This window comes from Dermacentor andersoni, chromosome 4, assembly GCF_023375885.2.
Source record: "Dermacentor andersoni chromosome 4, qqDerAnde1_hic_scaffold, whole genome shotgun sequence".
NCBI lineage: Eukaryota > Metazoa > Arthropoda > Arachnida > Ixodida > Ixodidae > Dermacentor > Dermacentor andersoni.
The window spans coordinates 106,111,426-106,139,326 of NC_092817.1; the positions used below are offsets into that span (position 1 = coordinate 106,111,426).

Consider the following 27,901-nt stretch of genomic DNA (forward strand, 5'->3'; position numbering starts at 1 on the left):
CACCAGAGTGCCTACTGTGGCCACAGTGGTAGAATAAGCGCGAGTATGGAAACAGTCCCCTTGCACCGCACAAATTAGCACGCTGTCTTTATTATCCTGCCATCATCACACGACCGCGACGCCTTATTAGGTGACACACTTGCGACACCTAGCAGTCCATGACCAGCAGCAAACCAATCACGATTTATGTAGCACCTGCGTAATATCTGCTGCTTATTTCACCACGAACAGTCACAAACTCCAATCGATACATGAAACTGTGCAAGTCTTACTGCACATAATATTGAGCGCCTGTGGATTTTACAAAATGCACCAGGACAACTATAATTGCTTGGTGCCACTTTACAGCTGACCTATAAAAATCAGTACCAAAGTTAAACGAAGCCAGCAGTAAACAACAAAAGGCATGATAGGAAAGAGAAGGGAAAAACCGTTTCTACAGAACCGCGAAACGCCAGCTCCACAAACGTGACAAACTAACGTTAGAGGGCCCCTCCCCAGGCCACAGCAAATTTTGATTGTACTCTGGAAGTTGTTACGTGCTTTGAGTGTTTTACCGCAACAATGTTTCAGATTAGTTCGTTAATTGCAAAGATAATATTTGAAGCGCCGCGAACCCATTTCAGGAGGCGAGCGTCGCCGCCAACATACACACTCCACTTGCCCCGTCTAGCCCCCGCAAGGAAATTCGTTCCCTGCTTTCTCCCATGCTGGAACCGGAGGATCGCATGACAAATACGTCACGGGCTTCGCCATCCTCGCCTTCATATTTTTATCGCGCGCGCGTTTTTGCTGAGTGGCGCACTTCCAGTGACGGAGCGCTGAGCCGTGCTCCCTCAATGGCTGCAGAACATAGCTCCATCCGTTCCCTTCCTCATACAGAACCATTCCTCACTCTGATGGTCTCCCACGCGAGCGGTATAAGTCAGTGCCACAGTCAAGAGCACTAAGGCGTGACAGGATGAAAGAACATGATCGCGGAGCTAGAACACGGTAGAAAATGGTAGTTTCGTTTTATGCGCGCGCGACTGCACTACGCAAGAACAAGCAGACGAAACGGAAGTACACATCTTGCTACGGTACGAAGTAAAACAAGAACATGCAGGCATTCGGTTTGTATGTTTTATTATCTCTCGAAACAGATTAAACAAATAACTGATGTAGCCTTGAATAATTCTCGAACATGTCACTGCCAGCGACGTAAGAGCACAGCAATGTACTTAGGCGCACTAGCGCGATACTACCTCTGGCTGGGAACGCGGCGCCACAAGGGCAAACGGCGTTTGGTTCGAAACTTCAGCTCTTTAGCGGCGCGTAGCGATGCAACACTTAGCAGACACGATCATTAGCGTACATTGTATTTACTATTGTCAGCTCAAGATGGTCAGACCTGGTGAGGGGCCCTTTAACATAAAAGAAACGAAAATGTGCAAGACTTACTGCATATAAGGTCTCTGAAAATTAACGGGACTAGGTTTGTTCTGTGGGCTGTGTAAAGCAGGGGCTTGGTTCATAGTAATTAAATAATATACCTTAGTAGTGTTCACTCTAATTTTAGCTTTCAGCAACGATTCAATTTTTTATAAGTCATTTACACCCTTGTCTATGCACATCATTCAGCAGAACTGATGAATCAGCCACAACATGGAGCAACGAATCAACTTAAGATTCGTAAGGTAGAAGTAGACTCCATCAGAAGCACTCTAAATTCAATATACCTTGGCATGGGTGTAACAACGCCCTGTCATACAATTGTGAGTGACACAAGGGGTTCAAAGAAGAGGGCATATCTAATAGCAGATATGGGCCTTCAACAAGAACTGAAGGTAACGTTGTATGGGTAAGGCATACATTGTGTGCCAATCATTGGCTAACTGTTCGGATAACTGCCAGCTAGCTGGCCATGCTAAACAATTGGTTTGGTAAATAATCTTGAAAGACTTTTGCATACAAAACCTGTGCAGAAATGATGCTCAATTCTGATCAGAAGCTCTACATGCAGGTGTGTCAGTGCAAGATGGCATGTTTTCAAATGGGGCCATGCTAACTTCGGAGAGTCATCACTAGTGATGCGACACACATTTTTCAGTATGGCCCAGAATTCAAGCGCCAGGGTTGTCGATGAAAGTCACAGACATCACCAAGACCAAAGAAATCAAGGCAGCCCTAGTCAAAAGTGAAAGACGTGCTGATCACATTATTTGATGTGAGAGGCACCATCAGTATGCATCAGGCAGTGCTCAGTATGTGAGAACAGGCAAGGGCTGTGGCAGGTCAGGTCTTGACTGCTGCATCAGGCCTGCATTATTCGGCAGATCGTGGCCAAAAGGACCATCACCATCCTGGAATCCCCCTATTCCCTTGGTCCTGCCCACTGCAAGGCGATTATCAAAGGGGCCTATTTTTGAAGGCGTAGAAGCAGTCAAGAGGGCCATAACGACAGAGCTGCAAAATATCTTGGAATCCTTCCAGCAGTGCATGGAGGAGAAGGATGGAAATTGTGTTAGGGCTTGTAGGGATTACATTAAAGGGAGCACCTCTTGCAGTTTGCCGTTTCGCAGATAAACAAATTGTCTGCAATACCAGTCACATTACTTTTCAGGAGACTTCGTTAGGCATCAGCTAGTACATCACTGCTTCACATTATGGGTAAAACTGCAATATTTTCCCCCTGATACCAAAATGCACATTTCTACTGGTGGGTGTCGTATTATGTTGCACAATGAACAAACCAAGTCTCTGCACTGCAATTACTGTCGAGCACTATGTATAAAGAAAAATAGAAGAAAAAGCTTTGTCACAGCAACCAACTTATTAGGCCACTTTTTTGTAAATACAGTAACATTATTTCACAGGCATCTGGTAGACTTCCCTGCCCGTCTTTTACATGGTGCATTTTATTGCTTGAAGCGCCTGTACTCTATAAATTTATCTTCCAAAGTAAATGGCAGTTGTAAAATAAAAGCGGGAATGGTGCACAAGGTACAAATGAAGACTTTATATGCCAAGAAAATGGGTTACAATTCCTTGTTGGAAAACAAAGGAAGGGAGGTGGAGGAGTTCCTTTTTAATTTCACATTAAACAAAACAGTCTTACTGTGAGCTGTACCGTGCATAGTAATTTGACTGAACAAATGCATTTCGATGTACGAGGTGCACTCACGACTCCAAAAGCTTTTTGAAGCACTGCAGAAAAACGAAATTTCATTGCGGCTAATGCGTGCATCTTAAAACCAAACTGTGCAAGATACAGTAATCTCTTTTACAACCCCTGCACTGTGCCTCTATACTTCGTTTCAAACTTGCCCTTTGTTTCATATGCAGCAGGCAAAGTACAGAGGCCGGAGACCTTCCACTGCTCGATTTCACTACCAATACATAGCTTGTCACATATGAAGAAAAGATGTAGGTATCCGTAATGTAATTCAGTAAAACATATATTTTGATGTGTCATAATATGACATGTACTTACAAAATATGTACTAATTATGTCATATTCTGCAACACAAAAGTATAAGACAATGTTATGTTGAATTACATCATGCAGACCTATATCTTCCTTCGATCGGCACACTGCTCTTTGGAGACAAATGCAATGACAAAAACACCTCGAGAAAGTCTGTAGTTTCAGCTTATACCTTCATTAAGGCAGAATGGAATAGTGAAAGCAGCAAGGCACTGCGGAAACACCTATAAGGAACAGAATAAGTCTTCGAGGCTTCCGAATGTGGAGTAAGGCACACAGGCGTCGGAAGAGAGCAGTTTTGAAGTTTCAGTATCAAACTTCACACCTAAACAAAGCATGACACCTGCCACTGGTACTAATCCATACGGTAACAATACAGGCTTAGTGCCCATAGACAGCTAAGCTTTCATAATAACTGAAGCAACACAAGACAAACAACAGACATACAATTTGCAAGAAAACAAGGAAAAAATAAACACTGCACAAGCGGTGACAAGAGGATCCCAACACCATATTGCACACTCAAATTTTGAAATGCTAGCAATCTGCTAGGGGGACACAAAGCATGCTCAACCTTGCACGACAACACACACAATACACAACATATTGCATTTCTCAAGTCACGCTATGGGCGACTTGATCCACCGGTATAAAAAGAGAGACCAGAGCTGGCATCTTTATAGACTATACAGCCAGTGCAGCAACCATCTCTGCAAGCAAGAAGCATTTTGTTCAACACAACACACCAAACCACAATCACAAATTAAGAAAAACATAGCTAATGCATTGACAGTAAATGAAAACAAAATGAATCCCTGATAGTCGGTCAGGTTCAAGCACCTCTGCAGCTCACACAAATTTTGATGAAGTGTCCATAATGGTTTGTGATTGCAAGTAGCATCTGCATAGGAATGTTCAACTCTGGTGTTATAAGGCACATTGGTTGTCATCAAAAAAAAAGAAAGGAGGGGGCGGGGCCTAATATGCACTTGCATATTGACCATGGCAGCTAATGTGGACAATAGTATAAAATCTATACAGCTATAGTAGGCCTCTGTAGTTAGAATTCTAACAAATATAAGGCATGATATGTTGGCTTAAGAAAGTGATACACAAGCAATCATTTTATGACTGCTGTCAGCCCTTATCACCTAAATCACTGAGGGAATTTCATCAAACAAATAGTTGTTCACAATAATAGAGCATTTATGCTTGAATGCTTTCCTAGGAACAGTCCCTGGGTTATATAGCACCACAAAAATAGTATTCTGTGTTATTTGCAAACTAGAAAATGCATAGAAAATGCATTCTTTTATTTATACAAAAAACATGTGACCAAAAGTTGCCTTAGTCCTATTCATGTTCCAAGACCATGTGTGGTTCACAAATGTATGTTGAGCCTTGCATTAATCAAATTACACTGCACATGAGTGATTTCAGGGAATTTAGACCCTATTATGCAGTCACTGACTCTAAACACAATCCAACAAGGAAAACTGCAACAGTAAAATTGACAGTGCTACTGATGCTGTAATACATACACACACACGATCAGAATCGTACACCATCACTCTACAGCAACATGCTCGTAACATGTGTATGTGCTATATAAAAAAGAAAAAGAATGAAGCCCTGTGTCTTACAAATGCAGGAGCAAATAATGTATATATAATGCATAGCTTATTCTCAAGCAGGAGTAAATATACAGGACTTGGGGTTATGAGCAGAGGAAGAAAAAGTCAACACTGAGATTCACCCCAACTATGGGGAGAACAAGTTCAGTTTACCTGCAATACAAGGCACTTTGGTGATGCAGATGATAGACTGGTGAAAGGTTAGAATTGTTAATTAACACGCAGAGCAATAGTGCTCCTCCATTATTATTATGCTGCACCATGGTACCCCATGAAAGGGACAGGTCATGCTTGGGCATGGAGAGTAAGAAAGTGTGAGTAGAAAGGAGCCAGGTGGCTCTTGTAAACATGCAGTAAAAACAGCAATTATGCTTTGTTTCAACAATGAATAAGGCACACGCTGGATAAAGAAGAGATGTTCAGAATGGTTGCGAGATGGCATCCACTCGTTTGAAGTTACCAACAGGCAACATTCCTCCGACAAATGCTAGACTGCAAGGCACGATCATCAGCCATAGGAGCAGCTGTAGCCTGCCAACTCCCACAGAAAAAAAGTTACAGTCATGATCAGTCAACACAACATTCGGCATGCACGCTTTTTTTTCACCGGTTGATCGCTGTTTCCAGACTTGCGTTTCACACCAGTCCACTCACTAAGTGCAGTCGACAAACAGAAGACCTCATTTCTCTATAAAATACAGCTCTCAGAAACGACAGCGCACTGCCCAAACAGCATCGCGACATCTTACACGCCACATATAATGCAACAAGAAGGACAAACAAATGCAATGTGTCACAACCACTCCTTATCCTTGAGGTGGCGGTGCTCCACAGTGATCAACCGGCACGCGTTGTCAGATGTGCGGGTGAGCAACCAGGTGGCTGGCAAAGTCATACCTGTGCTTGCATTGGTGACCGCAAAGGTTGCACCTCCATGGTTTGCGGAAGGAGTGAGCGCCACGGTGTAGAAGGTACAGGGTGCGATCGTAGAAGACAACATCACAATACTGGCAGGCCAGAGGACTTGGGTAGCGCATGTCAACGCCACTGTCACCATCGGCAGTAGATGTTTCTGGTGTGCTGCGCATCTGTTTCTCGTCGGCTTTATCCCCGACAGAAGTGGACCCAAATGCGCCAGTCGGAGGAGGCGAGATGACTATACCAAGGTCGTGGTTTCCATGTACTGCTGTTGCACTCCACTGCCCACTGGTCCCCAAGGAGCAGTGCTCTTGAGACGACGAAGATGAAGGCATGGTCCAGTTTCCTGTATCAGAGGTAATGAACCCATGGTCTTCGGCAGAGGACTGGTTGTCCCGAGGAGAATCCCTGCTCTCATCAGCTCCAGCTGTTCCAGAGCCAGTGCTGGCAGAGGCATTGTTGTTGTTGCTGGCATTTGTGTTGTTGTTGTTGGTGTCGCCGTTGTCAGCGGTAAGTGTGTCAGTGATGTTTTCCTGCATCTCAGATTTGACCACAATCATGCTGTCATCGTCGTCCTCCTCACCAGCCTTGTCAGCGGAGTCGCGCTGAGATGTTACGCTCGTGATACGAGGTGATATTTCTGAGTAGTCTCCTTCAATGTGATGCACCTCTATGGCACCCACACCATCCTCGGAGGACTCACGGTACACATCCATTGCCGCCATGGTACTTGGCCCTAAGGTGCAGACTTCACCATTTGGACCCTGGTATGGTGAAGAAAGCAAGGAAGCAAGGCCTGGTGAATTTCCTGTTGGAGATGACGACCGCAGGGCTCTGCGAACGTGGTAGGTCATGTAATGAATCTTTGCTCCGCCGGCTGAGGTGGCAACAAAACCGCATATGTTGCAAATGTTGCTGCGAGGAGTGTAGCCTGACGAGTGGGCATTGGAGAGGTGACATTTGAGCATGGGCACAGAGGGAAACGTCTTTGCACAGAAGGGGCAGCGCAGCGGTCGCTGCTTCGAATGCTTGCGGACGGTGTGTTCAACGAGATGGTCCTTGCGGAAAAAACGCCGAAGGCACAAGCGGCACTCGAAAGGGCGGATGCCAGAGTGGCTGAGCTTGTGCCTCCGCATGTTGGCAAACTGGGTGAAACGCATGAAGCAAACATCGCACTCGTACGAGCGGTTGTCACGTACAGGCTCGTCACCAGACTTGTTGCTTGCTGCGGTAGTCGTGTTGTTCATCTCTCGTACTGTCACAGCCATGCTTTCACTTCTGGGTGTCGTCACCTCCCCCTCAAGATCCATCCTATGCAGCTCTACACGGTGGCAGTGTTACCTGAAAACCTAGAAAATGATTTGAGCAAGTTAAAACCATGACAGCAAAATGTGCAGGAACAATGACTCATGTCTACAAGTGTGACGATGTACAATTTGAGCGTAACATACCATTAACCCTGAAAGATATTTTTAGTGAAACAAATGTACACACTAACGTGCCTTGAATAATCAAAGGGTTTTCCATCATTTCTCATGCGTTAGGTCAAATAATGCCCAATTGATGCCCCTGCCATCTTGTGATCATTAATAGCCAAGCATTCTTTTATCACAGAAGTGTTTTATGGCTAGGTTGCCCATAGGCTTCTAGTATCATGATGAAACGAAACTCAAGTCAATATCAACGTGCCAGTGCCCAGCCTGCCTGCTTCAGGCCAAACGAATAGCCCTTTCTTAAATGTCTGCTCCCTTCACAAGCAGCGAATGGTGTTGCAGAATTTTATTGTGATAGCAATTATTTGGACACTCCAGACACATTTCTGCCATCGCCGTTGTTGTGATGTTCAGTATAAAGTCCAAGGGTGATAACATCGTTGCCGTGCGCCATATGCTGTGCTTGCGAATGAAAGTGCGCAAGGGTGAATCGACGATGGCAGCTCAATCTCACACGCGCAAGGGAGGAAAGTGGGGAGGAAGCGCACAGTCGTCCATCATGTGCAAGGCATCGGGTGGATATTCCCATTTGTAATAAACAAGCTCTCAGAAAGGGGATGCACTATGTTTAAAACACGTTTACACTACCCTGACTTGCGTGTTAAATAGCAAATTGCTTTTCTTTGTTCTGTTCATAAACTGTAGCTTTCTTATTTATTCTAGTACCTACAGCATGGCAAAGATCTGAACATGAAGGATAGGGAAACAAAAGTGTGTCGAGAACAATACACAGAAGTAACCATGCATGAAGAACTCGGTGACAGGAGCACTTCAGGGAGTGCTTTGAAACTTTGTAATGTAAAGGGGCTGCAGTATTTTGGAATAAGACTCTACACTGGAAGACAACGAGTACAGATCTTGGCACTCCCTCACATACTGTCTTGCCCTGAATAACTGCTTCAAATACACGAGTTGGCAAAGTGTCACCATGGACACCTATTTGAACCTTCCAATTCTTAAGCTTGCTGTATCTCATGCTCTCTACACTTCATTAATGTCAGGAAACACACACTTGATAGGTTGAAACCGGTTAGAATAGAACATGGTCTTTACACAGTAAACAGATGTCTAACAATTCACTGGCTGTTCAATGTGAACGCCTCCTGCTACAGTACTGATGCTTCGAAACAAGCTAGAAAAATATGAAGTGCCTCGTGGCCAAAATTAAACTAGAACAAGAATTAGGAAGCAACTAGCTGCAAATCTGGTGAATTCAAGTTCTCTTGAATGTTTGTTGCGAGTGTTACAGGTACTTCAATTCTCATTCTTTTTTTCAGAACCCACTTTCATACACGACAAGAATGATGAATCTTCTAATAAAGATTTTTCAATGATACACTGCACACTTAACTTTACATGGATTGCTGTACAATGAACGTACCAAAATTGTACATCTTTTGATGTGGCCCCATTTTATAGGAAGGCATACCAACCAGAAGAGCAAGTTTTTTTGTGTGTGTGTAATTTGATTATTACGCTCTCAGAATTTATCAAACCTTGTTATAGGCCTTTTCATCGGGCGAGGAGAAAACAGTGCGCGGCGAGCCTTTCCTCCTCTCTGGCCTGTGCGATGCGGCGTGCCGCTGCTTGAAAGTAGGTATTGCTGTCGCGTGCTGCGGAACGATTTTGAGATGTTTTAGAATGTACTTTGTGAAATTTACGCTATGTCTCGTCATATACGGTCGTCAGGGAAGCCTTTCGGTGCATCGGTAACTACAGTACACGGAAATACCTCTTGGGGGCGCAAACATGTGACGCGCATTATCAGCCGCAGCGTGTGTATGTGTTGTGAGCTATCTTGTGTATATCGGTTTTAATTCAATCAAGAGAACTGGCGTCTCTGTATTAACAGCCTGAAATGGTAAATCTGCTTACTATCTGATCGATTGGCGTAGAGACTAAAACTTAAGAGCACATGCTTGTGTACGACCAATCTAGGCAACCCCGAAACATCTAAGCGACAGGCGCTATCAAATATTTGTGATACACCGGCATACTTCTGACACATTTCAAGTCTAGTAGGTTTGAAATCTGCGCTAGCCTCCTGCATGAGGCTGCTGGCGCTGCTCAACACAGCTATCACTGCGGTTGGTGAACCAGCATGATACATATATAAGCTATGTGCTTCAGCACTGCCTTTTTGCGCTGTAAAGCCATAATATCCAAGATGGATCGCATAAAAAGAATGTGATGGCTATTTTTGAGGACAAAATTTTCGTAATATGTGTGACTGTGTCATAGAGAATGGAACAAATACAACCGAAAAAAAATTTGGTTATTCTTTCTCGAAAAAGAGAAAAACGGGCTAACGCCCCAGTACGACCTCGCATAGTGACGCCACACAACGTTTATACATCTTTAAACGTTGATGCCGCAAGCATGAAGCACGCGCTATATAGAACAAAGATATCTGTAATCCTGCACCTACCACTGCTTGGGATGATCGCACAGTTTGTAAACGGTCACTTTGCTAGACAAATATAGTTCACAATGTAAGGTATACTGTTATTACTAACCAAAACTATTTTATTCATGGGTGGGAACCTCATCCACAGAACCAAGTAGCCACACAATGCAATCTGCAGCTAACAGTTTGAACGCTTGTCAAAGTATAACAGCACAGCTCAAAATTATTGTAGCAGAGCAGTACCCATGCTGTCACGATCGTCGCTAAACCGCAGCTTAAAACTAGAGAATAATACTGCAATAAGGTCACACTAGTGAATGCAACTTTCATAAATACACAATTGCTCTCTGAGGCTGATTCTAGGCTCAAATATGTGCCCACACATCGCGCTGCGTGCGCAGTCAGCACCAACACCAGCAGAAAGTCCGGCCATATCGACTTAAACCAATTAAGTACATCTCACAGAACCGTTTACCACATAGAAGACACCACGTCATATTAAACAGACCACACGAGCGCAAGAACAAGCGCCAGAAACTACCGCCTGCCATGCAAAACGGAGCGCTCGCCCAAGCCAGCATGGCGACTGCCCATAGATGGCGCCACTGCACAGCAATATGGTGGCACCAAGAATCACAGTCCAGGCTGGCGGAATGGACGGCGACAGCTGCGGCCACCTGGGCCCCGACCTAGCCTCCCACCATGACCTGGCTCCCCCTTCCCCTACTATTTAATAAGGTGGTTTCCTCCTCCTCCCATGAAAAAAACTGTCTATAGTTTCAGTTCACTGCACAGATAAATGTCGCTCCTATGTGAGTGCAAAAAGTTACTTCATTATGGCGAGCTGAATTTAAGTTACAAGTCCTCGCGTGACATGCACATTCGTTATTTTTAATAAATAAAAAATATCAAAATTGTTTACACCTTATGCAACACTTTAATTTGCGTAGAAAAATGTGCTCTATAATATAGAGTAATAACCAATGTTCTTATTTTTCTAAATAAATATTCCATCTCCAACTTGGCGTCATACGTTAAGGAATTCCAGGTGGCACTAAATAATTCAGAGTGTTTCCCATCATCAGAGATTGAGTGAAAAAGAGAGTCGGGGTTGTACCCTTGCACAATCACTTCCGCTAAGTTTTGCATGACTAGCGCCAGACACGTTGGCTTCCACGAGTGGTGGTGTTCCTGTCACTGTCGATGTGTCCAGCTTCAGTCAGGTGAAATTTCACGAAAGTGAAAGTATCCCCAAAAGTGATTGTCCAAGAATACAGCCATAGCTGTTTTCCAACTGTGTGATCATTTCTAGATGTCAATGGCATGACTTCATTGTTTTTTGTAGTTGTTTTTTTGCTTGCAACACTGATACTTTTTTCATACCGTCTGAAACGTGCCCACATATAGACCTTTTCATCGAGCGAGGAGGATAGGGCGCGCAGCCAGCCTTTCCTCCTCTCTGGCTTGGGCGATCCGGCACGGCGCTGCTTGAAAGTATTGCTGTCGTGTGCTGCTGAACGATTTCGGAATGTTTTAGATCGTACTTTGTGAAATTTACGCCATGTCCTTTCACATAAGGTCATCAGGTACGCCCTTCAGTGCATCAGTACCTACAGTAGGCAGAAATATGTCTTGGGGGCACAAAAATGTGATGCGCTTTATCAGCCGTGGTGTACACACATTATCAGTCACAGTGTCTGATCATTTGGCATAGGAAGTAAAACATAAAACATAGGAGTGCATGCTCGTGCACGGCCAAGCTAAGGCAACCACGAAACATCTAAGCAGTGGGCACTATCAAATATTTCTGATACACCGGCATCGTTCTCACAAATTTCAAGTCTAGTAGGCTTGAAATTATTTGATGTCTACGCTAGCAATCCTGCATAAGGCCGATGGCACTGCTCAACACAGCGATCACTGTGGCTGGTGAACCAGCATGATACATATATAAGCTGTGTGCTTCGGCATTGCCTTTTTGGCCTGTAAACAGCCACAATATATGAGAGGGATCGCATAAAAAGAATGCGATGGCTGCTTTTGAGGACAAAGTTTCCGTAATACGTGTGAGTTCGTCATAGAGAATGGAACGAACACAACTGAAAAATAAAATTCGGTTATCCTCTTTCTCGAAAAAGCAAGAGAAAACGGGCTAACACCGCAATACGACCTCGCATTGTCAAGCCGCACAATGTTTATAGACATATAACTGCCGATGCCGTATGCTTGAACCATGCAGTATATAAATATACCTGTAATCCAGCCCCTACCACTGCTTAGGACGCTTGCGCAGTTCGTAAACAGTCCCTTTGCTGGACAAGCTTAATTCAGACTGTAAGATATGCTGCCATTACTAGCCAAAAGTATTTTATTCATGGGTGGAATCTTCATCCATCGAACCAAGTAGTCACGCAATGTAACCTGCAGCGAACAGTTTGAACGCTCGTCAAAGTATAACAGCACAGCTCCTATCGTAGCAGAACGGTACCCACGCTTTTACGATTGTCGCATATGTTTCATTTCTCCTAAACTGCAGCTTAGAACTAGAGGATAATACTGCAGTAAGGTCACATTAGTGAATGGAACATACGGAAAGACACAATTGGTCTCCGAGGCTGATTGTAGGCTCAAATATATGCGCGCACACATCGCGCTGCGAGCTGCGTCCGCCTTAATGCCAGCAGAAAGTCCGACCATACTGACTTAAACCACTTCAGTACGCCTCACAGAACCGTTTAGCGCATAGAAGACGCACGTCATGCTAAATAGGCCGTGCGAGCGCGACAACAAACGCCAGAAACTATCGCCGAACGTACACCTGCCATGCAAAATGGAGTGCTCGCCCAAGCCAGCATGCGACTGCCCATAGATGGCGCCACTGCGTAGCAATATGGAGGCGCCCATGAAAAACGGTGTATAGAAACATGCCCTAAGATGGGTGTGGTATCAAGATGGCGGCATTATCATCAATATAGAGGAAGAGGGCTCTGCAATGGTTTTACACATGGTAATTAAGCCCATCATTGTTTACAAATACAGTTCAAAATGGTGACACCTGCATGTCATCACAAGCGTATCTATCTATAACATTAATCACCACATATGGCTGCAGAATGACTTATACAAACAGTTTGAATGTATGAACGCAGGCTCGTGCTCCTAAACACAACTAAATGTAAAGCAGTCAATTTGCCATAGACGCAATCGTTTCCACTTCCCTTGCACAATTACAAACATCTTTACTGACACCACTGAGGCGTTAAAATGTTGAGGCATTACTGTCATGCGTGACCTAAATTGGTGCTAACATATGGCTAACATTACATAATCTGCTAATAAAGCTTCACATTATAAACCTTAACGTAAGCAATCGTGAGGCGCTGGCTGCTGCGTGTTCCTAGTCAGCCATTTTAACCCCATTGACTCTTCTAGTATATACATTGTAAGTACAGTCTTATACTCCCAACATCCCTGTAACAATATCGTTCAGTTTCTTGTGCTACTTGTTAAATCGACACTAAACAGAAAAATTATTTGATCTGTATTAGTAAACTACCCTTCTAAAATGCAAAAAAAAAAACCTCTCTTAGCACGAGAGGAGGCTCGGTAACCTAGAAAAGGCACATGCATAAAAGGCGAGTAGCAATGCTGCCTTGAAGTTTCTGCACCACCTTGATGCGATGTCATAGCTTTCGATGCTGTCTGCTTGGGACTGATTATTTTTTTTAGCGCTAGAGATGGCCTACATTGTATTGTAAAAAAGGCGAGCCGAAGACCAAAGTGGTTAAGCTCCCCGAACTTTTACAGGGCCTTACTGGTCCAAATGCAAAAGATACTTTGAAATATGTGATGTCACAATGACGTACCAACCCTGGGGTTCTGCCGCAAAACCTCTGTGTACTGATCAACCTATTAAGGTCGAAATATCAAAAATAGAGTGTTTTGAAAGATTACTTTACCATCATTCAGTAGGTACAAGAGTGCTCCTGGCCAGGTGCCTGGCCATTATGAGACCTCAAAATTTGTAAAGGGGCGTTACTCCCCAACCGGACAGCATTCCCACCTAATAGGTGCTCTGGGACACTGCATGGGAAATTGTCACCATGGGAGTGGCCCAGATACCCCTTTCAAAGGTTTTGTTGTGCCCACAGGGTTTCATGAGATTTGCGTGACGTGGGCTTCTTCCCCAGAACAGTTCAACAATAAAAGCAAAGCCAGGGGACTCCTCTGCCCATTTGGGTAACCAGTGTGGAACCGGTACCGGTGCGGTTTCGAACCCACATCTTCCCATAGCCGAGGCGGACAGCGTTATAAAATGTCAGTGTAAAAAGACTTATTTCTCTTTACTGTCTCTTTAAATATGCCTTGAGCCTTTTAAATTATGTAACTGTGTTCTGCAGCAGTTGTTGAGATGCAGTGTTGCCAGTATCTTCAAGATGGAAATGTATAAGTTCTTGCTGCAGTTCACGAAAGCTCCATCCACGTTTTCCACTCCAATCTCATCAATGGGAGAGGCAAGCACTTGCAAATCTTGGATGTACACTTAAATTTAATGTGCTGATTCAAAGTTCCCAACAGCTAATCGGGGAAGAAAAGACTGCACCTTTTTCTGTGTACCCTTTCCTTTCTGGAAGGTGCCTTCAGTGAATGCCTTAAGATTGTTGAATAAAGGCCACTAGATGATACTGACCTATGTATTAACTTGTAGAATGATTGGCTGAAAATTTCTGTATGCCTCCAAATGTATAAATAGGAGCTGACCCTGTGCTAAAGCTTTCTCTTACCAGCTTATGCTAAACACGGAGAACAGTGCAATGCTGGAATAAGTAGGCAAGTATTTGAAAGATGATGCAAAAGAACATCAGCAGCTTTGCCGTATAGCATCGATGGACATTTCATAAAGGTGAGAAGTCATCTGAACTGGTCAGGAGCACACATTTACAAAACCTTATCCTGCTCCTCTCCAAGCTCACGGATAAAGTGTACTAGTACAGTCAAGCAGTTAGGCTGATTGCACTAACCTTTGCTATATTGTTAAGTTCAGTTTATAGCCCAAGAGCGGATAATGGCATCATTTTCGTACAGCCGACTTGTTATTTTGATCCTGACGAGACCAAAGAAATTGACTGAATTATTCGGCAGGTCAAAGCTAAATAAGCTGCAGAAAAACGGCAAAACACTCGATTCATTTGGCAGCATTTGCCCGATTCTGATATGCCCCCAAATAAAACACCCGCCTGCTTTGTATGTGTCCAAAGTAGAAAAATCCAACGGGCACCAAATTCCTCAGCAAGAAAAATCGTCAATATGTGTTGCACAGTGGCGGCCAGATTTTTAGTCTTCATTGCCGCACAGGGCTTTAAAGTTAGCTTGGCTGCAATACACTTGTGTTTTGCGGCAAAGCATACAAATGTCAAAAAAACGCAGTTTTTGGTTTTCATTTTCTTGGGAAGAAAGATAGATGCACGTTAGAATCGAGTAAATACCATAATCAGACATCGTGAGCTACTAGTATTGCTTGAATATCTTCCTGGGGCAGGCCGAAAATAGCTGTTTCCGAGAAGAGATCATGTGAGTTCAACGCATTCACTGACCCTCGAGCTCTGCTGACACAGACGACGCCAGTAAAAGGGCCGCTATCGGGGTCACCATAGGTGTTAAGTGCATGCATGCTGACTGGTCAGGTTCGAATTATTCAACTAAGGCCAATATTAAGATTGAAAAAAGTTTGGGCCCATAGAAATGCATGGGTGCTGGCCGGGAACTCCCAATTTAACCAAAATATCGAACTAACTCTAATGGAATTAACGGAAGTCCATTGTATTGGCAACAGCAACAGCAGCTTTTAGATAGTGTGCTGCTGACGGGGCATTCCTTAAAAAAGGCTTGTCTTCGTTGCAGAGCAGTTAAGACACATTCTACTCAAGCAACTAGCCCGGGCCGGCCATCCTTGTGAAAATTGTCTTCCAAGGCCTGCATGCTTATTAAGTACTGGTTAAGCGGTGGTGTTTGTCATGGGACCACAATAACGAAACGGTTACCTGGCCTCCTACAAGAAATTCCTCGGCTGGGCATGTTAAAAAGGGATCATAAATCACTGCAAGCAGACCAGGCCGACGCAATGGAGAGCCAGCTAATTCCTGCAACGATTGGTGCTTCATGCCAGCCCATTGAACAAGCCAAGGCGCAGCAAAACTGGGAAAATTAGCATTGTATTCCAGCTGTGTCCCTTTTCACTTGGTGCTCAACGATCAAAGGTACATGTGTCGCTGCGCTCTTTTACCACAAAGGAGGGGGTCAACGGTGTGTTCGGACCACCTGTTTGTGGGGATGCGTCATCATGATTTCCCTGGTGTAGGGATCTGGGGAAGACAGGTGATACCTAAATGGACCTCTCGTGAGCTGCATTCTGATAAGCATTTACACAGATGTGTGATTAAGCATGCCCAAACGTGTAGTGTGCTTGGTGATCCCTTAGCCTGTAAATGTGTATGCTCTAATACCTCCTATAAAAATGTAATTAAGCTTTTGCTTTTCATACAGCCTCCAGATTTCAACTCCTCACCAACAGGCCACTTTCATCATGAAGATAAAGATGATGGTGTGGGCTCACTTAGCCTCCGTGCAACACCCCGGTAATGTAGGCCAGCTACCCCTTTCAATTCAAAGGGCATAGGCTAGCAACCCTCCTGGGTGATGCTCAACAGCATGCAAGCAGACAAAAGCATGACCATCCTTTCAGTCCTGCGGGAAGGAAATTGAAGCAAAAAAAATGAGTTGCAAAGCATCAATGCAGGACATTTTGCAGCCTCTCCATTGTTGCTATTAAGCTACACTGGTCGTGACTGGCATCTGCAGAGTTCCATAAGCGCAAAGCATTTGAAAGTTGAATGCAGCTCCTCCTTGAGCCACTTTGAAAGCAGTCGCTGATTGCAAGAAGGCCGCCATTCCACTTATCAGAAATTATACTGGAGAAAGCTTCTGCTTATCCTTTTCTGTAACCACCTGCGTGCGACTTATTCTTAATGTCAGTGAGAGCAATATCCCAAAATTACAAATTTGGTAACCTGGCACCACTGTAGCCACGTGCATGGTGGGCAAGATGATCCTGTGAAGGTCCCTAAAGGTTTGGAAGCTGAAACATTGACACAACAGCCTGCCTGGTTGGGTGAACAACTGAACAATATTTACACTTCTTACACCCAAGGTTGGGACCCAACACATCTACTTCCTCCGTGGTTAAGTCAAGTGCAAGCATTGCACCTGATAAAGGCATAAGGAGAGCGCCAAAAGTTGGTCTGTCTCGCATTTAACTTTAGAAGAGTGCTTAATTATCTTGCTCAAGTTAATTTTCTCGACATCTCATTCCATCCTAACCATCAGATTGTGCCTCACAGGTGAGGTACAATCTGATGCACAAAAGTATGTCTGAGCTCTCGCACTTCTTGGGCAAGCAAGAATTGTAAAGCAAGGGACTCGGACAACCCAGAACAATTTAACATGTGTGCCTGTAGCGAATTAATTTAAGGCCTTATATCTATTTTAGTAATTATTTTAGAATTGATGTACTAGTATATATAGATCTAGCTTACGTGTACGCCTCTATACAGCCTTTCTTTTAGGTAATAGTCTAAAATTACAATCTTGATAAATCAAAACACATGTCCTCGCGCTCTTTGGCCTTAGATGCCCTTGCGCCAATAAACTTCAATCATCATCATTCTCACATTTAAAGCAAGTAGCTTTCTTTGGCGCTTTCACCTGTTTTCATGGTCAGCGGCCAGATTTCTCCGCTGGGGTCACGTGCTCTTGCACAACAAAGTTGCCGGGCACATTTGTCTCTGAACGCAAGACGCACATGCTGTCATGCGACATCTGAAGGTTTAGATACTGTAGTCGGCAGGAGCACGGTGTCGCATTTCTACACCTCCTGGGCGCATTCATCACAAAATTCTGTTGCACCTCTCTTGTCAAGATGCACTGTTTCATTTTGCTAGCTCACCACAGCTCCTCTTAGACCAACTCCTATAGAGGGTGGGGTCTTCATGATTTTATAGCAAATGGTGGGAGTTTCTGGCCTCCATGGAGTAAACAAATGGAGAAGGAAGCACAGGCACTCAGCCATTATCACACCATCATCAGACTGTCACCATTTCGTTGTCATGCTGCCATCACCATGCTGTCATGGTCACATTGCCAAGATTCTGTTGTCATGCCGCCTTGAGCATAAAGCTGTATCTCGTCATTGCACTGCCATCACTTCTATCATTGTCGTTCCTTTGTCGTCACATTGTCATGCTGCCTATCAAAACATGTTGACAATAATTTGTACCGCCATTCAACATCAGTAGTATGCTCTAGAAGCACTATTGTTAGTGCAGTCATCCGATTTCTGTGGTCCACATAAGTTAATCACTTACTTTGACAATCAATTTCAATAGTTTCTGCAACAATTCTTTCATGCATCTTTCCGTAAAATCGTTGAAAAAAGGGGAATAAGGGGCGAGAGATTGCATAGGAGAGACGTATAGAGCAGCTACACTGTTGAGGCAGCTATTACCACTTGCCACATCTTCCTTCTTTTGTGGAGTGCAGGTCATGAACACAACAGTGGAGAGGTTAACCCTCTGAACAGCTGGCACTACTCAGTGAAGTTTTGATGCACCATGATCCTAACAAAAGCCATATGCAGTGAGAGATGACCTCCAAAAAAGCTCTTCCTGTGATGAAGCTTTTGTGGCCCAGATATCCTCAATGTTTGACAATGGCACTACATTCATTAGCAAAGCTTTCTACAGAGCTTTTATGTTGCCCAAGCATATTACTGCTCAGCCTCACTATAAAAGATATATATCTGACAGTTACCTTCGTGAAATCTGACATTTGTTATAAGCATACACACTGATGTCAGCAGAAAACAAAATTTAGAGCTATTTAATTTCTGAACCAAATTAGGTGCCCACAGAAGCGTGGCCAGTTAGTGTTGTCAAACAGTGAAATTAATCAAAATGAGGATTGCAAGCAGCACGCAATCAGTGATAGTTCCAGTCTGAATGAGTAGCATGGTCGCAACATCTCTTGCTTGTGTCAAAGGCCTGATACTCCAGCAGTGTTACTTAACTTGATCCATTGAACTCTCTGCCTTTGCTGTTTTCCCACAATGGATCCGTGGCATGTTGTGGAAAACCCCGCTAAACTACGTGCCTCTTTACAGCTTAAAAGGCAGAATCGAAACAGATTTCTCTGGCCCCAATGTGGTCAGTGTCAATCGCCAATGGCAAGGTGGCTTGCAAGGATGCCTTGAAGAAGTAGGTAAAAATGTATAGAAGCATTTCAATGTGTTTGCGCATTGGTAAATGTGAATGACTGTTATAATTTTTCTGAGATTGAGTTTCCACAAGCAAATGAGAGCTGAAATGGTCAGAATTGCTCATGTGTTCTATGTCTGCCTATTTAAGTGTTTGCCATTGTGCTGAGGATTCAGCCAGCTAGCACGTATCCATTATGCATGCAATAATGCGAAATTATTTTGCACAATAGAATCTATTGAAATCAAGAATTTTGACGTGCTTGAGCATTTGTGTACATTGAACAAGTTTCAAGACAGTTTCAAGGTATCAGCTACCATGAATGCCAATCCAGGCCAGCAACATGATGAGCCACCTGTGTGTTACCATAAGCAAGGTCTTCATGCCCCGATATCCGAGAACCAATTTCAAGAAGACTGCCAAAATAATGCCCAAACTTTGCTACCAAGTTGAGATGAATCAAGGGCAGCGAAAGTCCAGAACACAAACGAAGGAGTCAAATGGGTCAGAATAGTTGGCTACCCACTTGGCCTGAAGTGGGCAGGCTTGGCAAGGGTGGCTCTGCCACATTAGGCAAGGACGTTGACATAATTTGTGTGGAACGCAAGTCAGTGGAAAACCAACTAAAACCACTTATGCGGTAAAAAGTTCTTGCTCAAGTCTATGCCAAGTAAACTAACAAAAAGTCTCTATGGGTTTTGATGGCCCATAGGTAGCTGTGCCACGAAGTGGCGCAGGAATAACAAAAGTTACATACATGCAGTTTGCACCAACACTAATACACAATGTTGCGGTCAATGTCACCATGTGGGATGATCACGTCTACAGTCCAACCGAGCCACGCCACTAGCCAGAATGCATAGGTGCTACCACAATATGCCATTTCAGATGTGCTTCTGAACTTTTGCAGAGTACAGTCACAGACAGATTTTTGTACACAAAGGGGCCCATGTGAATGCTCACATTCTGCTACTACAGCCGCCAGTCTAGCCAGTTCTTATGATCTCATGCTCGATCGCTGATGAGGTCTGTGGGTATATACGAACATGCGAACAGCGGGCATCTCACAATGGCTCGCCTTCAGCTTTTGTCACCGCCATACTGCCTACGCCACCTAGCCAGCACCGCCTCATAGGGAGTCGGCAATCAAGGCTACAGTTAGATGCAGAGACAACGTGGCACCAACTCTGCTCATACACAGCGCAGAGTTCATGGCTACCATGTTTGGTTTGCTCATGGCTTTGTTCATGCAGTCATGTTTGCAGCATCACATGCGTGGACCATGTCCAAAAAAGTCAACCAGCACACTGTATGGCATCCAAAATTTTGATTGCTGTCACATGCTGGTTTTATAAATATAGGTTACACTGCCAAGAGGAAGCCTGAATAACATTGCAGGTCCGAAAAAAGGCATCTTAAAAATCAATCAGTGACTGTATTTGACATTTTCCTTGTCAGAATACATACTTTGATCTAGGTGGAAACAACAATTCCATCAGATTTTTTTTCATTTTAGGTTTAGCTACAGCATAATACTAGGTTGAAATGAAGTTTGTCCAACCAAATTTTATACTTACTTCGTTATATTTGATAAATTGCTTGCTGATAAATGCCTAATCAAAACTTTCTCCCATTTGTGCAAAGTGCTTGTACTAGCAAATGTTTGCTTGTTTTTCTTTGTGTTTGCTTGATAACTGGCCTTATCTTTTGCTGAAAATGCCAAGGCAACCCCTCAGATGCATTTAGCATGTTTCCCAAAACAAACTGGCATTGCAGTTATATTGAGGGTTGACTGTATTTTAATTTCTTGTTGACAGTGACATTTGAGGTTTTTCTCTCGTTGGACAGTCTTTGGGTGCGGAAGCCAATTATGTACTTCCCTGCTTGTAGATGGTGACCAGGCATTAGTTAATAAAAATCCAGATCAACACCTTGATGCTGTCACTGAAGTAGGGGAGGCGGACATGTTTCTGTGGACGAAGTGAACTACGAAGTTGCAGTTTCTGTAGTTCAGTGCTTCTGATGACGGATGGCTTTCCCAATTGAGTCATCTGGTAGTTTTTCCTTCTGGGTCCAGCAAGGATATACAACAACCACTTGCCAGCAAAAAGTGACATTTCCCTTTTTTCTTGGACTTACTCCGATTCAATTATGGGGTCGGATCGCATGAATTGCAGTTTCCATTTTTCTCAATTGTGGACTTGATCTAGGTGGAGTCTTGAGGAAGCAAGGTCAATAAACAGCATGTCCACCACTAACTGCTTCACACAGCCTTTGGGGAGCTGTGCGACTGATCCAGTGTGGCATTTTCACCTTCATTACAGCTAGGCAACGTTCAATCTCCTTGGTAGCGAACCAGCACTCAGATCCATGCAGGGCAATAAATGACACTAGAGCATAGTAGATGCTCAACTTCATGCGATCCTCAAGCAGGGGTCACACACCACAATGGCCAATGTATGCCACTTCAGCCAGACAGCATTAGTGCATGCATTTGCTTCACCCTTCAAGTTGCCATCAGCCAAGATAATCAACCTGAGTTACTTGAAGTGCTAAATGCAGCAGGGAAAATAGCCACCAGTGACACTGAATGTGCTGTAGTTGCTCTTATCCATTGTCCAGAATTTGGGATTTATAAAGTTCATCTGGAGTTAATTCTTCACGAGGTAATTGCACCAGGTCTGAGTGAACAACTGTAGGTCAGCCTTGCCGCGAGCAGCAACAAGCCAATAATCAATGTCACATGAAATAAAAAAACATTTATTGTCCAGCAGTCCTAACCTATATGATGTCAAGTGTGCCAAACCAAGAAAAGGGACATACCAGTTCAGCTCAGAAGTCAGTTTAACAAAACAATAGAAGCATAGCACTTCGCAAACCTAGTGACGGAGCCAATCTGGTTTGAGAGTGTCAGAAAGCGGGTTAACCTACTAATGCTTATGCTGAAGTGCGCTTATTGCAAATATAAGCATGCTTACAGCAGATTGCAGCTTAAGATTTCTCCACACACAGGCTTTCAAGTAAACCCCACCTGAAGTTGTGAAAAGTGCCTCTAAGACACCCCACTGCCAACACCTGCACTTCCCCATTGTTCTGCATTACTGGACGAACCAGCTTGGCTTCGTTATTTCTGTAGCCAAATGCACTGGGCATCCCTGGAGGCCTTGAAACCTTCCACGTGCTGGGTGGGCATGCACCATCAATACCAGGATAGCACAACAGTGGTGGCTGCTGGAGTAGTTGTACGTGGTGCACACAGTGTAGTGCGGAGGTCAGTGCTGCCTCACGGGAGCTGCCAGGGCTGTCACTCAGGCAGCCATGCGAGTGCGGCGCAGACCAGCAGTGCAAGCAGTTTCACACGTGACACACTGATGCAACAGTCGCGACACTGGCCATCACATGAACCAACTGCTTGCCATGAACACTCAAGCACTTAAGTCTGGTCATCTAGAAAAAGTCACTTATTGCCTCGAAGTGCCTCAGGCACCAGCGAATGAGGGACATATTCTGCAATGATAACTTTTGGCAATAGTATTGCCTTGGCCACGCCTCCGCTATCAGATGCGCGCCGAGTGAGTGCTTTAGCAAGACCGGAAAATGAATAGCGCCATCCAGTCGTTTCGGTCTACATCAATTTTACGCTATGGTGTCGTTGGGTGCTTCCGACATATAATGAATAAACGAACACATCTTTTTGCAGTCGGCTGGTGGTGAAGTGTAGTAGATAGGAAAGAGATCATAGTTTATAGTATTCTTTAAGGCAGTTTGCACAAGGCTTTGCACAGCGCTATTTGTTGACTGTTGATCGGCTAGTGCATTGCGTTGCCTTGTGTAAGCGACAATTTTCAGTGACAGTTTCTTGGATCATGCTGACAGTGGCACTGGGAACAAACACGTTGCTCCTATGGTTTCTCTACTGGGAGACGAGGTTACTCTGGCGGTGCACAATGGCTGACACACAGACATAGAAACAAAGCGTGTCGCTTTATAATACCATCAAAAATGTACTTCGCAACCACGCGAGTTCTAGCACAATTTAATAATTAAAATAAAACATTTCTTTCAATTTATTTTATCTAAAGCAGCCACAATCAGCCCTAGTTAGTGCACAGAAGCTGAATTATGGCTGATAGATTTGAAAACAATACACCCAAGCCTCTATACACTCACATGGTGCACTCTCTCTTGTGTTGTGAAGCCTTCAAAAGTGTGTGTTGGCAGTGCATGATGACGTCACAGGTAATCAATTGCTTGAATTATTCAATGTGCCTATTGCCGAGGCGATAGTATCTCAGGAAGTGATCATCGCAGAGTATGTCCCTGAAACTCCAAGCATGCATGCCATCAATCCTCATGTGTTGTAGCTAAGTACGCCTTCTCACTGACTGCAGCCAAGTAACGTTTCTAATGCGCAACGATGGAGGAATACCAAGACCTAGACTCCAGTCAGTGCTGTTACCATTTTTGGGTATTGAATGCACTGTTAAAAACTCGGGAAAACGTTTCCTATTAAATTACTCAGGAAGCTAGCATGACACCGTTGTTGATTATGACAAAGAAAATGTCTTGCCCTCAAGGTACAACTGCTCGATCCCAGGTACGATTCTGCATGTGATAGCACTCATGGAAAAGGTGTTGGCAGTGGTTATGTCACTGAAGGACAAATCAGGGTGGAACTGGAGGCATGCAAACACAACCCTGCAACAGTAACTACACATTCAATCGCCGCAGCTGTTGCTCACACATGGCATCACTCACAAGCGCTGTAATGTCTCATGGGTTTCCACTCAAGTGGGGTTTCTACTTTTTGTAAATCTCTGGAACAGTGAGAAATACTGTTAGGAAGCCTACAAGGAAAATGTGTGTCCTCTCCCTTTTTTCCTCTTTCTATTGCCCTTTCCCCAACCCCCCGTGTAGGGTAGCAAACCGGGTGCTCGTCTGGTTGACTTCCCTGCCTTTCCTGTCCTCTCTCTCTCTCTCTCTCCCTCTAAAAATCTGTGCCAGAGCTTGCCCTGCTGCTAAGGAACCAGAGAAGGAAAGAAGGCCTTAAAAGGTCCTGTACTTATAGTCAAGTACGAAGAGCCAAGTGACAAGAATGTGGGTGTATAAAAAAAAGCTGATTATTTAAAGATAAAGATTGGTATAACACATTCTTTTTGCTACATTCTATTCCTTTCCACCACTCATGACCGATCATTCATGGTGATAGCACAGGCAGAGCATAGACAAGTCCACCGACCAAACGCGAAATAGAATAGCACTGTAAAACAATTCCTGTACAGAGGATGAGGTTCATTGTTATTCAAACACAAGTTCCTTGTGGAAACATTGCAGTAAAGGCTGGTCACAATTGTGTACACCATACACAATACAAATTGATAGCCAGGGCAAGCACTTTCTGGGATTTTACATGCCAAAAGCATGAGACTATAAGGCAGGCGTAGTTGGGGACTCTGAAAAAATTTCGACTCCCTGGGTTGACCCCTGGGATTCCCAATGTGCGCCTAAATGTGAGTACATGAGCATATTCATATTTCACCCCCATCGAAATGCAGCCGCTTCAGTCGGGTTCGAACTCCCGAACTCGAGTTCAGCAGCACAAAGTCACAGCCGCTGGGATATCGCAGCGGGTGGCCTTAGAATTTCCGGTCATGACGGACAAGGCAAAATATATGAAAGGGAATATTGTCATCCACCCGACTTTAGCACAAAGCTTCAAATGCAGGCCATATGGGTCTCTCAGAAAGAAAGCTCCGCAGCTGAAGACAAATTCGTCCTGATATGGTTATAAAACCCAGGACCAGTGCCTTTCCAAAGCAGTCACTCTAGCATGAGCTAACCAGGAGGCTAGCAAACCACAATGCAAGGGTGAATTAATTGGCAACTTGAAGCACAGGGACACTGAATACTTCATTTGCGATGCTCAAGGCAAAATGTAGCCAAAAATCAATTGCTGAAGAATTGCACACAGTGCTGAAATTGAATGGTCATTAAAATCAGTTAAGAATCAACTTCAATGCAGAAGTTCCTAGGTGTTGCAGCCGTTATCAGGTATGGATGCCTCATGGGCAATGCCCGGCACACTTGATTAAGAAGGATTACTATGTTCCGTGCACATGTGCAGCACTGAAGCGAAGCAGTCGAAAACAAATGTGCACAAAAAAGTGAATTCACTAGCAAGTCACTGATGTTGACTTAACACATGAGCAGAACTCTTGCTATTGATCAAGGTGCCAGTCAAGCTAAAACGCCATTGACAAGAAGATTACATCACACTAAAAGTTAAAACATGCTCCTACATGAAACAAAACACGGTTTGCTCAGACAAGGACAGTGCGTGACAATTCCTGACCAGACTGTATCTTAACAGCCCTGTGTGTTTCATGAATGGCCGTGCGGCAGAAGATTGCCCCTATCTTCAACCAACGTCACCTGTTTGCACAGAGACAATTCCTACTCTGATTAAAGCCGATAATCAAGTTAGGGCTGTGGAGCATAGAAAAAAAGTCAGAAGCAATACCAGTGGAAGCAAGGATTACGTGTTTCAAACACCAGCATTATCACTAGCAACACACAACCTGAACAAATAAAGTGACTTCACAAACGATTCTCTCTTTGAAACAAGTGTGTACAGAGCTGCTTGCCTTCAGATATGAGCTTAGTTTTGTTAGCCTCATCAAAAGATGCATCTACCCATTGCCAAGGTCTGGGCTTGCCACAATCACACCATCCCCAACAACGCAGACAACCAAAAGCCTGTTGCATCTCCAGGTGCAAAATCTGATGACAGACAACATGAATATTAACTCCAATAAGATGGCAATGACATTTGCACAATTCTGAACAAGATGGATGGTTGAAGCAGTTACATTGCTATTAACTCTACACACCCCATGCCAAGAATGATGGCTTAATGCAAAGCTTGAAAAACATGACATTTCTGCTGACAGAAGAATTAGAGTGTCAATAGATGTCTTAGAATCTAAATCAGTAAATAATAAAAGACAAAAAGAAAGTACCGACATGCACTGATATCACTGTTCCGTTTAGTTCTGAGAGCACAGATCTTGTGAACTTACACCGTGCTTGCATTTGCTGAATTAAACACCTGGGGAACGCACCATCAGCACGGTTGGGCCTGCAAGAACATCGATTAAGTTTGCATATCAACACAATTTTGTCCCTCAAATGCTACAACAGGTGTTCTTGTTCACCAAGGCAAATCTACCGCAGAAGACAACAAAAGATGCTTTCGTGCCACTTACAAAGAAACAAAAAATCGTAGCTCGTATACATCGTTATTAGTTCCAGGCCACTAAAATGAACACAAGTTGTCTGCCAACATTTGCCAATAATAAATTCTACACGAGCCAGAACACAAAAACACTCGTCGCGAATACTACACTAACAGGGCATCCGTAGGATTTTTTTTTCCAACGCCGACAAGAGGACAAACTATCAGTTCGAACAATTTAACACTTACCTTTGTTTCCTATATCATAATGAACGGAAACCTACGAGCAGATGGCAAGTTAGTTACCGCACGTGACCTTCACGAGCCGCGTTTAAAAGGCTCCGCGGACGAACTAAATTCGAAAGACGATAAACACTCGTTCGGAGTCCTTTACTAGTTAAATTCCTATCACAAATGCAGGGCACGACCTCCCGAAGCCAAGTGCCACGCTTATCTACAGCCGCGCGCCCGGCCGAGATAGAGGGAGCTTCCCATGCGGTAGGGAGACGAAGGAAGCCTAGCGCACCTGCCACCGTCACATGTTCCGTTAAGGCGAACAAAAGCTATTCTATTTAATCATCGGCAAAAGAAAAATCGCATACGAAACGCTTCGCAGAGCGCACGCGCACACACACGCAGAAAAAAGAAAGGCGGCTTTGAAAGCAACAACCCCGCCCTCTCCCTTCCGCGACAGTCCCACAGAACCGGCCTGGGACAACAATAGACGTTCCACGTCCCAAGGAGCGAGAAGGCGGCGTCCAGCCGACGGGATTTAGGTCAGGTTTGAAAAACTGAGAAATGCGGCTGAGAACCGCTGAAATAGTCCGACATTTGCGATTAAACGTCGGAAAACAACCTCACACGAGTCGTTCGGTTAACGTTAAGCACAAATTCGACCGCGACGAGCATGAAAACATTTCTTCCCACTTTCCCGTCGTGCGAAGCGCCGACATGCATTCCTCCATGATAGTGGTGGGAGCCGAAGCGGGATCCAGCAAGTTGGGATCGAACGACAGACGCTCGCATCGCGGTTTGTAGAAATTGAGTCTACCGTCGCGCCTACAAAAGTCTCGTCCGTTCCAGCGCGTGGCTTTGTTAGCCAGCCCACGAGCAAAACAGGCGGGTTAAGTTGGCAATCCGGCTGGCAATGCGTCCCCCCCGAGAACATCCACTCCTGTTCGGGGATGTCGCTCGGTGGCACTTAAAACGGCCACGAGGCCCCAGCCGTTGCTCGCCGACACTTTGAGACAGGGTTACGCGAGACGACACTGATTCAACAACCTAATGAAAGTCGCAAATAAACGTCAACTCACCAGCAGGTTGGTATAACGCCTCATTAGTCTTCCCGCAGCGTCCCGAACGGTTTACATTTCCTTGTTTACGTTTTAATTGAGCAAGTTTCGTATCTTAAGGATATTGACATCGCAAAAATTTTTATAGC

The 27,901-nt window shown here is 44.3% G+C and overlaps 1 protein-coding gene across 1 annotated transcript; it reads right to left on the reverse strand.

Annotated features, from left to right (window-relative positions):
* Positions 1 to 2,976: 2,976 nt before the first annotated feature.
* LOC126536559 (uncharacterized) lies at positions 2,977 to 27,851 on the reverse strand. Its single transcript, XM_050183576.3, has 3 exons — positions 27,774 to 27,851; positions 26,306 to 26,364; positions 2,977 to 7,367 (listed from the first exon to the last, which is right to left on the reverse strand). The coding sequence occupies exon 3, from the start codon at positions 7,326 to 7,328 to the stop codon at positions 5,955 to 5,957; it is 1,374 nt and encodes a 457-aa protein (XP_050039533.2). The 5' UTR covers positions 7,329 to 7,367; positions 26,306 to 26,364; positions 27,774 to 27,851; the 3' UTR covers positions 2,977 to 5,954.
* Positions 27,852 to 27,901: the final 50 nt, after the last annotated feature.